The following is a 14,553-nucleotide window of genomic DNA, read 5'->3' on the forward strand; positions in this document are numbered from 1 at the left end:
TCGCTCGGCCCGCCCGTGCCTGCCGAATGTGACGAAACCTGATACATGAATCCAGTTTCAATGTGGCGCTCCGGAAAATAATTTACGGTATTTCAAGTTCTATGGGCTGTGAATCCTTTTTAGATGGCAGCAACGATTGGCGGTGATGTTGCGCCTAACCCGAGAAATGTAATCTTCTGTTGGTGTAAAAGGAAGAACATAAATGGAAATTTTAAACTGTCAATTTATTAAAAAGGGTGCGGCCAATCTGCAAAGATGACAAATTAGCACGTTTCCCCAATATATATTGTCACTTTATTGAAAATGGCGTTACAAGTCCATCTTGACGGTCCTTCTTTTATCGGTACGTAAACCATTGGTCGACTTTTCTTTTCCGAGATTTAAAAAAAAAAAACCTCCATTTTTATAACCGCCGAGTTGTGGATTGAGGTCCTTTGTCGTCAGCGTGTGCTTCCAAGAGCATCGCTCACAATAATGCATCAATAAATAAAAAGGTTGGACGAATGTGAGTGCATTTTTTTTTGTCTCTCTCCGTCAAAACGACTATTTACAGTTTGCCTAAACACACGCGCGCACACACGAACAAAAGTAATGTGACCAAAAAAAAAAAAAAAAAAACGCACTTACATCCGCAGATGACGTCAACGTCTCAACGTTTTTCTTTCAGTCACGGCTTGATTGCAGCATACACACATTGAAAGACTGCCGAGTTTGTGCAGGGGAATTAAAACAAACAACAGTGAAATGGATATTATTCACAGCGCAAACAAAGTCCACCGTTAGTTGACGAACAGAACCGCTCATGGGGGCAGATTGTGAAGAAGAGATGACAGACTGCATGGCGAGTCAACAGGAATTTTGAAACAAAATCGAAAGAACAAAGACAACAGAGGTGGACGGGGCGGAGAAAAATAAGTTCAAATCGTGAGAATTGCGGAATTTGTTTCCAACATCTCCACACTGGAAATCATCTGAGGGCTTCGGTAGGTGCTGCTGTTTTGGTTAGTAAAAGTCCAAATGAGCTGAGCAGTTAATTCTCGTTAATGTTGACGTGCACGACCCATCCGCCGATTTTCGATAGCTTTCTGAACAAACGAACTCGAAATTTGAAACCCGCACCTCGAAACAGTGAGACACATCTGCTAACCACGAGTGCGCCGTGCTGCCACTTAGCTTATCTTTTTTTTTTTTTTTCTTCTTGGGAGAACCGAGACGTTCATGTTAGGAAAATCTTTACAAATTGTGGCTTGGCTTCTATTTGATTTTATTTATTTATTTTTTTTAAGAACGAATGTTCTTCCGTTCTCGGCAGAATATATCGAGTGGGCTCTTTAACATTCCTGTCGTCTCCCTGCGCCTCCAAGAAACCGAACACGGTGACATTCACCTCTATGATGGCGGAGAATGACAGCATGTGCACGCACGCGCGCACAAAGAGCCAACGTCTCAACTCCATTACATGGAGCGGAATTAGCCGATTTGCCGAGACTGAAAAAAGAACGGTCGTGCGGAGCTGGTGATGGTGCTGCCGTGGCAACCACATTGCAGCGTAATGATGGCAGAGCAACCTGAAGAGGATGAGAAGGAGGAGGAGGAGGAGGAGGGTGCAGACAAGCGAGAATGCTCAGTCTCAAAATCGAAAAGGAAAAAAAAAAATGTCTCATCCATCTTCGAAATGACCGTACTTCCTCAGCTGGTGCTCAAATAAATGCCTCTCAATTGCGCTTCCGGAAATAAACATGATCTTATCTGATAGTCGCCGCGGATGTTGTGAGCGCCTGCAGAGCAGACGCGGCATCTGTAAAGCTGACATTCAACCGAGCATTATTCAGTCAGCTGACGGGAGTTCGAAATTGAATTTTTTTTTTTTTTTTAAATAAGGGGCAATGCAACATTAAACAGTCGGGCAAAAACATGCAATTACAAAGCTGCCAAGTCACAGGTACTCGAGTTCCGAGGCTGCAAAATAATCCCGACAACGGCGCACCTTGCAATGTTGTCAAAACTACGTAAAACCGAGACAAATGCGCCACGTTTTCCCCCTCCCTGTGAAATTCAACAACGTCTCAATTTGTCTTCATCCATCCAACCGTCAAGTGAAACATGACATCCATATATACGCAGAGAAAAAAAAAACGAACGACTAATACTGCGACGTAGGACTGAGACAGCTGGCGGTGATCAGTGCTCAGTCGGTTCGACACACGCATAAACACCTCCTGACATGTTTAATGGACGAAGCTGAGCTACACAGCCCCGCTTATCACGTTCTCACATACGACATAACACTTGACATCTGCTGCCCCCTATTGTCCGTTGAGAGAACTGCAGGCAGTGACACGGAACGCTCAACACTGATTTTGCCTCAGACAAACGGAGACCCTGCCAATGCAATTCGATGGAAAGCCTTTATTCAATATCCTTAATATCCATCATAAAGTCCATGCACTAGTAGACTCTTTGTCAATGATAACACAATTGAGCGCACTAGTAGAATGACTGTGTGCAATATTTTTTTCCCACGCCATTTTTGGCTGACTAATATGCAATTAAACCTTACTAGCAAACTACTCTAACTACTACTCGGCCTAATTAATAGGCATATGTCAGGATTGCACTAGTAGCCAAGAAATTCGTGCCAGTCATTGCAACCTCTTTTGCACGTGTCGACCTACTAGGATCCCAACGTTGTTCTACTAGTATGCAGAAATATACTAAATTTAAGTATACTTTTGGACCTCAAATTCAAAGCACTAGTAGAGACTTGGAACTGTGTCTTACTATTAACGTTTTTTTCCCACGACCGTATTTCTAGTTGGGCAACTTTGGCAACTACATGTTACAAGTGAGGCAAAGCTATTAGTAGGAATTTTGGAGCGACTAGTAGATCTCGAAGGTTACTCACGTGGACTAAAGGCCTACTAGTTGAGCCCAATAGTGTTAGTAGTGCAGCACAGTAGTGAGTTGCATATTAGTAGGCCAACTAGTTGTGAAAAAAACTGATGTAGTGGTGCGCTAAATTGTTTCACTAATGAGGACCGAGTACAAGGATTTTATGGTGGATGACGAAGGATATCGAATAAATACTCAAAAGGATTTCCATACTATGCCTGGCCGATCAATAAATCAATAATTATAGCTCTTATATTAACCTATATTTGATCAGGAAAAAAAGGTTTGTTAAACGTACACAAAATTAGAACAGTTACATGTTCTGCCACCTGTGTTTTGGGGCAAAACATCAACAACAAAAAAGACCCCATTATTAGAAAACTTCTTTGTTCGTGTCCAGCATCAGACTTTGCATCTTTCAGTATCGCTCAGCCCGTTTCCCTCCTTCCTTTTTGCTTCCTGCTCTGTCTCAGTTGCGTGGGCTCACTGGAGGCTGCGCCCGCGGTCCCGTTTACGGCAAGCGCTCCCGTCTGTCTGGCACACGCCGGACCAACGTGGTGGCGGCTCGGACGAGAGGGAAGCGTCTCACAGACACACAGTATGGAGATCCGGGAATGAAATGAAAGCCGACTTCCCTTCATCGCTCGTCTTGGTAAGTGAACCTGGCTTAATGTGTGACGTATTCCTATTCCTTCCCCCGCTTTTGAGAAAAAAAAGGTCGATCCCAGTTTGAGCTTTCTCGGGGGGTGCGGCCTGCCTCCGCCCGTCCCTCAAGTCTTGCTGTGGTCGATGGGCACGCTCTCGGGGTGGGTGTGACGATGCGAGTGGGACGGGTTTGTGGTTTTGCTTTTGTTTAGGATGTGGCAATCTCCCCCCCTAGGTGGCGCCATCCCTTCTGCTGCGTCTCCAGAGGCGGCAGAAACTCTGCAACACAGAGCCACGGACGAAAGAACATGTCACCCGTGCCATACAGTCGCGCTCAGGACGGCGTCGCGTGGCCCGGGAGCTTTGGATTGGGCTCGCCATGCATTTGGAAAACATGGAACACGCAAATGGTCAGTTTTTGCGATTAAAAATAAAAAATTAAACTGAGACCAAAATTAATGATTTAAAAACATATTCCACTATTAATGCGATGTTTTTTTTTTTTTGTTAACCATCTGAATATTCACACTTTTTTTTTTTTACCAAAATCTGTTGGTGCAAACATCGCACTGCTCATAATCAAAATGAACCCCATAGCTTCAGTGAAGCATGATCATTTTTCTTCATATGGAACTTGAGAGCCTGAGACAACGTGCAAGACGTTCCAAACAGTTGAACTTCACCATCGGCGTTACCCACAAAATTTTCAGACTTTTGCTAGAAAGCAGAACCTCCCCCCAAAAATAATGAAATACCTACTAGGACATTTAAACTTTATTTGCATTTCATCAAAGGCCCTTTAAATGGTGGCAGATGTATGCTGACACCCATTTCACAAGAGTTTGTGTTTACATTATTCTAATTCTGAACAGAGCTACATCCCAATTTTAAGAGGGTGTGAATATTTATGCAACAAAACAATTCTATATTTTTATGTTTTTTCAATTAATTTGCACAGGTTGGTGGAAGATATTTTGAAATGACTATCGTAGTCTATTTTTTGATGCCACAATTAAACAAGGGTGTGTAGACTTTTGATATACATTATTCAGGCCCTTTGTGCAGAAACTGGGTGTTCATGAATAAAAACAGCAGTCAAAGTAAATTGTTGCTGTCTGGAATAAATTGAAGAATGTGAACATTCGTCCCATCACAAATTAGCTGCCCTTTACAAAGCCTGACAGCAATTCTTTGTCATTTTCACGATGCACGGCGCGATTGAGCTCCTTTTGTTGAGATGTGAATGGGACTCAATGACTTACCCGATGATTCATTTATCATTTTGCGGGGAGTGAAACTCCCCTCGAAACAGTTACTTGATAAATTCCTCGCTCGCAAGTTCCTAAGAATGTGATTCCGTGTTTAGCATGCCTACCGTTGTCGCTGCAGTTTTTGTTGTCTTTATCCGAAGCCTCTTCCTCAACCTGAGAGCAAAGAAATCTAAAATTAATTCAGGACACACACACACAAAAAGACTTTTGGCTCTGAGTGTGTTTGCAAAGATAAGGCTAATAATAAGCCATTTTTAGACATTTGAACTTGAGAGTCATGTGCTTCCCTCCCCCCGGAATGGGAGAGGAAAGGAGTGGTCCCTACCTGCTTCCTCCACTTGAGCTCACAAAAGACCCGCTCGAAGCACTCGTGCATGTAGTTGAACTGCCGCACGAGAAGGAAAAAAACGACACAAAAGCAAAAATCAGTGGCCGGGCGGTCTTTTGGGCTTTTATCGCAAAAGTGCATCGGTGAGTCGCCAACTCACATATGGAGTGAAAATCTTGACCCAGCGAGGCTTCTTCTCCCCTCGGGCGTACTCGAAGCAGAAAGCCATGCCCTCCTCGTCCGTGTCCCAGCGCTGCATCTCGGCCCACTCGAACGCTATCACCTGGTTCTGAGAAGGACAAAAGGTGCATGTGGAGCTCAGCATGTCACATTTATGGTGTTGGCCACGTCGCATTTCCTCCGCCCACCGTCATCCCGGTGGGGCGAAGATAATCGATTTGACGGTTGCACGCGCTCACCTCCAGCGTGCCGTCCTCGGTGCAGGCGTGCAACTTGAAGTGCTGGATGCTGATGGCCGTGACCACTTGGCCCTTCCTCCGGGAGTCGCAGGAGCAGTGGGGGAAAACCACCTCGTTGTAGCCCTCGCACGAGCGCAGCTGGCTCAGGTACTGGCGGGCAGCACACAAACGTGCAAAATGACATCTCCGTTATCAGCTCGGAGGTCTCACTAAGAGGTGGGGATATTTTCCCATGGTATCGCCTAGTTTTGTGTTTTGGATTTTTTATGAACCAAATACTGTAAATATTAGTCAAAAATGAATTGGTTGAATGGAAAATAGTTTTTATATATTTTTTTTTAATTATAGATATTTCCCCAATAATTCTACCATGAAACTACAATATTTTTGCTCAAGGTTATCACACCATCAGAGTCTGATATCGGCCCCCCCCAGGTTCCGATCATATCTGAGCTTTGGTCGTTGCTTCAACTTGTTTTTTGAGAACCACTTCACAAAAGCTTAAGAGCTGAAATCAAACGCACTCACTTGCTCCCACACGAGACACAGTTTCATCCCTCTTCCTAAAACAGCGGAGGGGGCGGGCGGGGGGAATAATTTATTCTAAATGCTTTTTCTGTTCATCTTTGTGAACTTCCAGTAATGGCTCTAGTATGTATCGTCGCACCGTCCCCGAGTCCCCAGCCCGGACAAAGACGGTTCTGTGGCACTGACCGTGGCCATCTTGCGCTGCTCTGCCAGCTTCTGCAGCTGGTAGGATTTGTCCTCTGTTTTTATGAATCCCTTCTTCACATCATCCAGCGCCTAGATGGCAACGGCGAGGAGAGAGAAAAGATCGATTCAGGCTTTTTTTTTTTTTTTTTTCCTCTCCTTCACCGGTAAAAGACTCAAGTCTGACGAGTCGTTACCTGGTGAAAGCAGTATTGCAGCGCCAGCGGGTTGTCTCGGAGAAGCTCCTCCTCCTGGAAGCTGAAGAGCCACTTGCGGAGCGCCAGACAAGTACCCGGCACGGCCGACGTGTAGTTCTGCACGTAAAGTTTGTGCGGGAATTCGTTGGGCGCCAGCTTTCGCACTGCAACGTTACGGCAGGTTGAGGCGGAAGCGTTTATGAATGCTTGGGTCCCCTTCGTGGGGACCGCCGAAACATGACACATTAAAAAGTAAACAGTTTCAGGACAGCTCTTACCAAACGTGTGATTGATGACCTCAAACAGGGCGAAGTAGCTAGCCATAATACTGTCCATTCCGACCTTCACCACCAACGCCTGCAGGAAGTGGAGAATGTGTATAATCACAATTGTGTACACGACATTTAAAATAAATAAATAAAATTTAAAAAAAAAAGGGGGTGGGGAATCTGACCTGGTAAACTTGATCCGTGGTGCTGTTCTTGCGCACTCGGACGGAGATGGCGGTCTTGTCAGGCAAGGCCACGCGAAGCTCCACGTCTGTCACGCCGTTGTAATTCTGCGCGGCGAAAAGAAAAGCAAAGTGTGGCTTGTTGCAGAGCCGCTCAAAATTTACGTGAACAAGAGTTCTTCAGAATTTGGAAGGCATTTCATGTGCAGTTATCGGCGCAAACATCGCCAAGGGCCCATGAAATACAGAACAAGCCGGGTACCTCGTCTGATTCCGAGAGGAACTCCTGCATGATGTCGCTCTCGCCGATCACCCGCACAGAACAAACTAGACAAACAGAGAGAGGTTGGGAAAGTTGAGATAATAATTCAATGAAAATCTTTGGGCTGTCAAAATGTCAGCGCGGGCACCTCGCTCCAGGTATTCCTCCAGTCCGCGGCGGCGGGCGTCCAGCTGCTGCTCGGACAGCGAGAAGGGCCACTTGCCGGGCAGCTTGGGGAAGTTGAAGTTGGAGAACTCGCGCTTCAGGTTCTGGCTGAGGATGGCAAACTCTCGGTACCGCTTGGAGCACAGCTGCCGTCCGGACATGTACACGTTGTAAACCTAAGAAGAGACAAGTGTGGAATCAAGAAGGACTTTTTTTTTTTAAACTCTTGGGTCGGAACTTTGTCCCAAAAAAAAAAAAAGTGATCCACTCACCACAAACCTCTCGGAGTGCTGCTCCACATGCTTGTACGTGGGGATGGAGATGGGCACGGCCTGCTTGTCGCCGTAGTCGTAGCTGGGCTGGACGTCCTCGCCTCCCTCCAGGCCGTCGGCCTCCTGCGGCGGAACCGACAGCACGGCCAGGACCAGCTCCTTCTCGCCGGCGCGGATCAGGTCCACCACCTGTTTGTGGGTGGCGCCCTCCACGCTCACGCCGTTGCTGGAGGAAATACACGACAAAAACGCATGCTGTCGGGACGCAAAGAAATGTCGGGAGCGGAATGTGTTTTTTTGGGGAATAAAATATGTTACTGTATTATTTTTCAGAAATTGCGACAAACGACATCAGAGCAACGGCTGAATAACTGAGCGGCTTCTCTTGCTTGGTCGCGGCGTCATACACCTGCTCGTTTGGCTTGGCAGAGGCCAGATGGCAGCAGCATCGGGTGTCTTGGGTAATCTTCCTATGAGCAACGGCGGGACGGCCAAACGGCGTGCCAATTTCCTATTTATTCAACATTTCATTTATGGAATAATAAAAAGTCAGGTTTGGTTGTTGCTAATTCAATAACAGAATCAAGAAATACTAATTTGAGAAGGAACAATAAATTCAATTGAAAAATGTGTTTTTATAATAATTGTATTCATTAGATTTTTTTTCTCTGGTAAGCAAGACGTGAGGGTGGATGGAAAGTACATGGTTCCCATCGTCTATAAAATAAACAAGTGCGGTTTTAAGAAGAAGATCGCGCAAACCGAATCAAAACAAACGTCAAAGGAACTTGAATTTACATGTGGTGATTTGAAATCGGGCCTTCCCCCACACGGAATGTAGTTCCTACAGGTTACAATAATGAACGAAAATAAATGAATAGACAAAATATTTGTGCATACTGCTCATAGAGAAATGACAAACACAGTAAAACAAAAATCGTATTTTTTTTTGTTACAAAGTACAAAAAAACTCCACAGGGAAAAAAAAGAGCCGCGTCGACAACAATATATCACATTTCCCTCCACGTATGACGTAAATGACCACAACCACACTCGCTGCCAAACTGATTCATTCGTGTTTTGCAAAATTCCAACAAAGGCGGATTTTCACATGACGTCAAGTGGCCTCGGACCCAAACACGCTTTTCAGCGCTCGATATTTCTGATGGCTAAGCAAATGAAGACGCGTGTTTCAGTTCCCTACGAGTAAATTTAGCCTTTCAATGCTCGAGGGTCACATTCACATGTCTCGTGACTTTCAGACTTTAGAGGGATACATAATGGAAAAATGACTTTTTAATTGCTTGTATATAAATAGAGTCTCTTGAGTCCCTGGCCACCCAACTAGTATGACAAAAGCTTTTGTGAGCTGCCTAATTCTGCAAATACATCGGTGAGAGAGCATGCCCGAGTTTCCCCAAATTGCGATGTAACCATAGGGCTAATTTACATTGCGATGCAGGCTCGGCGAAGATCCGACACCGTTCATTTGCAGGCCGGACCAAAAGTAACTGAAACGCTACGCAGCACATATTTGAAGTTGCTCGGTGAAGTTGCAGACGTAGTTTCTGTCCGCTGCGTGCACCACACACAAATCCGCATTTATTAACAAATTCAATACAACTGTTAAGGGATGAAGTGCTGCCTTCACGAGGGAAAAAGTGCAACCCATTCCTTCTTCGCAGTTTGCACTCATATTTAATTTTGAGCTAGCTCAGCCAATGTGAAATCTTAAAATTTGCACCCACCACTGTGTAAAGTGGGTCAAATTATTGCTTTCACGGGGCGAATCATAAGGCATACCATGTCATCAAGTACCAAATCTGTTTTGATTCGAATATTTGTCCTCATGTGCTACAAAACATTGTAAACAGTTTTCGATGTGATTAGAATCATATTGATGACTTAATTCAACGAAACATGAGCCACAACCACGCATTGCTCCCCTTGAATGTTTTTTTATGAAGATAAAGGTCCATAAAAGAGCTAAAGGAGGTCAACATACATCGGCGAGTGTTTAGCTAGCCTGTCAAGCGATGTCACTCACGACGCGATGACGAATCGGAGGGGCAACACTGCGGTTCATTGTCCGCAACAACCACGAACGTTTAAACGGACAATATGTGGGGAGATGTTAAAAAAAGGCTGCCTTTTAAATATCGCACCTGTATTTAATGAGAGCGCCCGGCCGAAGACGCTTGGGGAAACCAGGGGCTGTCTCGACGAGATGCTAGCTACCTGGGCTAGCTGCTTGGCTGGAGCTAATCAACATGCACAGCCCGTAGTGCAACTTATATAAGCTGCTTGGCGTCTAAAATGGCCCCAAAATATTTGTTATTGAAAACGTAATTTGGCAATGCGGGTAGTGACAAAAACGACGACGGGTGGCTAATAAAACACACGCGTAAGGGGATTGAAGCAACAGTTTAACCGCAAGGCTAGCGACGTTGGCTAGCGTGGGACGAAGCCGACTTACACCTCCAGGATCCGGTCACCTTTGGCGATGCCCGCCCGGTCCGCAGCCCCACCGGGCAGGACGGCGCTGACGTGCTGGAGAGGAGCGTACAGTTCGCCGTTGATGCTCCGCAGCTGGCCACCTTCGCTGACCTGCCCGCGAACGTTGAAGCCGTAGCCCGACTCGGACTTGACGATCCGCACCATACGCGGACCCGCCGTGGCCGTGGCCGTGGCCGGACTGAGGCCCACGGTGCTCGCCGCCGGTGCAGTCGCCGGCACCGGGCCGTTGTGGTGGGATGCCGAAGGGAGAGTCGGCCGCGTTTCATCGCTCCCTACATCCGCCATCTTAACAGCAGGCCCCTGCTGACTGCCCTTCGGTCCGTGCTGGCTGTCTGCGGGGCTAATTCAAAACAACGCACTCCGGCTGGTTCCCTGCTGAGACGTTACGAGCTCCGCGCGCACACACACACAGCGACTGTCGATGAAGGCCCGCCCATCCAGAGCGTCACGGGACGCGGCCACGCAACGTGACCTCACTCGTGGGCGTCGCCACACTTCTCATGCCTCAACTATGCAACAAAAGTCAAGTGACGCCTTGATTTACGTGTTTTCCCACTGTGATGAATGGAAATACCATAAATCCGTTCAAGTCACATTTTTTTACGCGAACAACAGGGTTGTCCATACTATGGCCCGAGGTCCGCTTGCGGCCCACCGTGCATTTGCTCACCCACCCAAGACAACTACTACTACTACTGATAAATTTGATTCCTAGAGCTTTTTTGGTGGGCAACTTGAAACTTTTTACAATAATAGCAGAGGTGGTCATCTTGAAAAAAAAATTCAATGTAATTGTCGGTTTGCAAGTCCGTCAGGTAGCTTTGCATCTTCATTTGTGCTCAAATGCGACATAAGATAAAGATTTCTAAGTACTGCAACATCAATGCTAGCTAGTCCAGGGAGTTTCCAATTTTGCATTTGTAATACGATAGCTGACTTTTGTAAGGATAAGTTGTTTGGTTAAATACACACTATGTAGTTATCTTTGTTCTTTGGGAGTGGCAATACACTGCTCGAAGAAAGCACTTAAGGCGTTTTTTTTTTAAAAATCTGCCAAATTCTCCATCCATCTGAAAAAAGAATAACCGCTAAAATGTTCTTCTATTTTCAGATTAAACTGAGTATTTCCTCATCCCACTTATTTTACGACATTTTGGCACAGGGTGAAAAAAGGGTCAGGTCAGCAATGTGTCTCGGGGCTAACACTGGCAGACATTTATCAACATTCACTGTCACCGCTTCAGGCCATTCACACTTTCCAGTTCATCTAAGATGCACTTGTCTATAGAGAGAATTGGGACACTTGCAGAAAACACGCACACACACACAAACGGAGAAAAGCCCAGTTTTACCAGATTCACACAATGCAAGTTGGACCACTGACAATGTTATGGTCAAAAATGACAACAAAATAACTAGAGTATCAGTTCAACCACATCCAATGTAGATATATAGGCATATCTTCTTATATTTTATGACAGAATTTATATCCCCCCCACCCCCAATTGATCAAGCAACATTGTTTTAAGAATAAAATATTTTTTTCTCCAATTTAGTCATATTTCTGTGTCGGTGTAAATGAATGTATGTTTTTTCACTCACGATTACAGCACAGACACAATTATTTTTAAATATAATTCTTTTCAATATTAATTATAATGTATTTTATGGTATCAAATCCTAAGTAAATTGTGTTTTGTTTACGACCAAACAAACTCCTTGCATTCTTCTTCTTTAGACTGCAAACTGATTGAATAAACAGCACCCCTGCTGGTTTCAACATAGCATTACACTCTATTGCTTCATGATGAGATGAACCAATCAATGACTGTTACGGTATATTCCCACAAGACTTGGCGCAGATTGGGTATTTTAGTGGTGTTTATTGTATGACATGAAATATGTTTGACTTTACTGGTGTTTTATGGCTTTTCAGAGACGCACGTAATATTTTTGTCACACGCAGCCTGGTGGCATGCCCTCGTGCAACATCATAGCGAGGCAAGCCACCAGACAGACAAACTCTTTGAAGTCGACGCTGTTGTCCTGGTTGGCGTCCAGATCCTTGAAGAAGCCGTCGATGGCTCCTGAGTCCTTGGCTTTCTACTCAAAACACACATACGCAAGGATTTCACACACACGCACACACACACGTTTCAGGTTTGTCGGTTTGCTGTGCGGTCAGGTCACTCACCCCCAGCTGCATCCCAAATTCATTTTCGAGCATTTTCTTCAGCTCTCTTTTATTCATGGAGTTCTTGTCACCCTCCTCGCCAGCGTACTTCTGGAAGGTGTTGATGAGTGAAAAGATGGCGACTTGAACTTCACCCATGATGGCTGCCTCATACACAAATTCACAGGAAATTAAAACAAAAAAATAAATACAATTGCCAATTGTCCCCATTTTTCTTGTTCTTTATTTTGCAACACATTTTTTTAATTTGAGTCGTTTGTTTTAGAGTAGCAGTCGTACCTCTTTTGTGGGAAGTCGAGTAAAAAATGTTCTCTATAGAAATACGTTCTATGCGGTCCCACGAAATCTAAACATGATATTCGGATTAATATTGAATTTGTGGAATATGAATCCACCTGTTTTTATCCATGTCTGTGCCTACGGGTTCAGTTTGAGAACGTCACATGACCAAGCCCAGAAAAGAGGCGAGCCGCGATTGGCCGTTACCTGAGGCACTGTGATGTCATTTTCAGGAAATGGGAAGTGAGAGTACGAGATAAAACGGCCGCACCCTGAGATGGATAAGAATGGGCACATTTTTCTGCTTAATTCGTATTGCACCAACGCGTTATTAATGGGAATTTAAATCGGATGCTATCGTGCAGTCCTAGCTAAGTGCTTTGGCGCCCCCTAGCAGGCCGATTGGCAACTGCGCATGTTTAGTGGAACACTACCGCCTGGGACCACGCATAATAGGTGGTGAAAAAGCAACAAAGACCCTCGTTTGTGATCCTCTCAAGTTGAGGGAGCGGTTTGCAGCGGGCAAAAGAATGGCAAACAAGAACTCTTTGTCTAAGACATAGCTGCTTAGTAAGGAACACTTTATTTTTAAAGCTTAAAAACTCTAACTTGATTAAAAAGTTTAAAAAAAAAAGTTACTCGCTTCAGATCAGACTTAACTTTATTGCATACGAATCAGAGAAGAGGTTTGGTTAAAGTTGCATGTGCAGAGAGCCAACAAAAAAAAAAAAGTAGCAAGTGTGTTACGCACTCAGGCTCCATTTTGTCGGGTGCGGACTTACCAGCAAACTGCCATTTGATGTCTGTTATATAAACGAGGCAAGTCTTTCCAAAGGCCAACTAACTTGCTCTCTAAGCATGACAGTAAAATACGTTTCTGTGTGTGGGATTTTTCCACTCACCTGAGTTGTTGGAGTTGATGAGGAGTAGAGTCAGAAGTCATGAGGGAGTGGTTGTGGGGATGATTTTATACTCACGCCGCACCCTCCATCATCCCTCCCTCTCAACGCCCCCTTTCATCGTCCCTCGGATCCTTTTTCACTGCGACTCGACTTCCTCTTTGAAATGAAATTTTGTTACGTAACATGAGGAAGAAATGCCCAAAAAAGCACCCCCTCAATTACGTTTCACTTTTTTCCCCCCCTGCCACCAACAAACTATTCACATTCCAATTCCGAAAAGTTTACAAAATTGAGTTTGGGTCATTGGGTGCATTGTTTTCCCTTGCATTTTTTTTTTTGTGGGCGGAGGCTGTGACTCAGAGTCACCAGCCCCAATGTTCATTACACACACACAAAGCTCAGTGCTGTGGAAACATTGTCAAAATGTTTGCAACCCCCCCAAAAAAGAGCATCCAGTCCCCTTTTTTCCAACTGTAAAGAGTACAAGTCAATTATTTTTTTTATGGCTTGTATGCAAATAGTGTTGGAGTGCGTACGCACTCATTAAATGTAACATTAAACAGCCCATGACTTGCAGCTAAGATGACCGAAGATCCAGAGCCACTTTCAAGCGATGGCCTGAACACACCATTCATGCAGAAACACCCACAAACCCTTCAGCCAAAAGGTAAGCAGAGCTGCAATATATACGCGAAGCACGTATCGCATAGGTCAGCGTCGGCTAACAGCGTAAGCCTCCGAGCAATTACGGCCACAAAATTGAAAAGCTCTAAGGCTCAGAACTGGACTGGTCTCTGCAAGCCCCCCCATTAAAATGTTCTCACAGCAGACTGGAATTTTTTGGCGCCGCCTAGTGGTCGAATAGAAAACAACATAATATCACTGGTGATTTTAATGTTCTCTAGTGTTCAAAAGAGAACACTACACTCAAAGCAAAACGAATGCAACACACACGCTCCATCGTATCCTAGCAAGATGCCTATGTTTTGCATTGTAACCATAGAAACTGGAAAGAGGGCGTGTGCGTGCGTGCCTGTGTGCGCAGCTC

General features: G+C 45.0%; 2 protein-coding genes across 2 annotated transcripts; both read right to left on the reverse strand.

The window, feature by feature from the left end:
- Nucleotides 1-271: 271 nt before the first annotated feature.
- snx27a (sorting nexin 27a) lies at nucleotides 272-10,617 on the reverse strand. Its single transcript, XM_088319113.1, has 13 exons — nucleotides 10,090-10,617; nucleotides 7,614-7,839; nucleotides 7,325-7,517; nucleotides 7,177-7,241; nucleotides 6,918-7,022; nucleotides 6,742-6,820; nucleotides 6,464-6,627; nucleotides 6,270-6,359; nucleotides 5,556-5,705; nucleotides 5,297-5,425; nucleotides 5,134-5,193; nucleotides 4,913-4,961; nucleotides 272-3,816 (listed from the first exon to the last, which is right to left on the reverse strand). The coding sequence occupies exons 1-13, from the start codon at nucleotides 10,413-10,415 to the stop codon at nucleotides 3,746-3,748; spliced, it is 1,707 nt and encodes a 568-aa protein (XP_088175239.1). The 5' UTR covers nucleotides 10,416-10,617; the 3' UTR covers nucleotides 272-3,745.
- Nucleotides 10,618-11,993: 1,376 nt separating this feature from the next.
- Nucleotides 11,994-13,661, reverse strand: LOC148321586 (ictacalcin-like). The gene is made up of 3 exons (XM_088319122.1): nucleotides 13,506-13,661; nucleotides 12,325-12,467; nucleotides 11,994-12,233 (listed from the first exon to the last, which is right to left on the reverse strand). The coding sequence occupies exons 2-3, from the start codon at nucleotides 12,460-12,462 to the stop codon at nucleotides 12,087-12,089; spliced, it is 285 nt and encodes a 94-aa protein (XP_088175248.1). The 5' UTR covers nucleotides 12,463-12,467; nucleotides 13,506-13,661; the 3' UTR covers nucleotides 11,994-12,086.
- Nucleotides 13,662-14,553: the final 892 nt, after the last annotated feature.

Source organism: Idiotropiscis lumnitzeri, chromosome 16, assembly GCF_059441095.1.
Source record: "Idiotropiscis lumnitzeri isolate Australia: NSW breed Sydney's pygmy pipehorse chromosome 16, RoL_Ilum_1.0, whole genome shotgun sequence".
NCBI classification, from domain to species: domain Eukaryota; kingdom Metazoa; phylum Chordata; class Actinopteri; order Syngnathiformes; family Syngnathidae; genus Idiotropiscis; species Idiotropiscis lumnitzeri.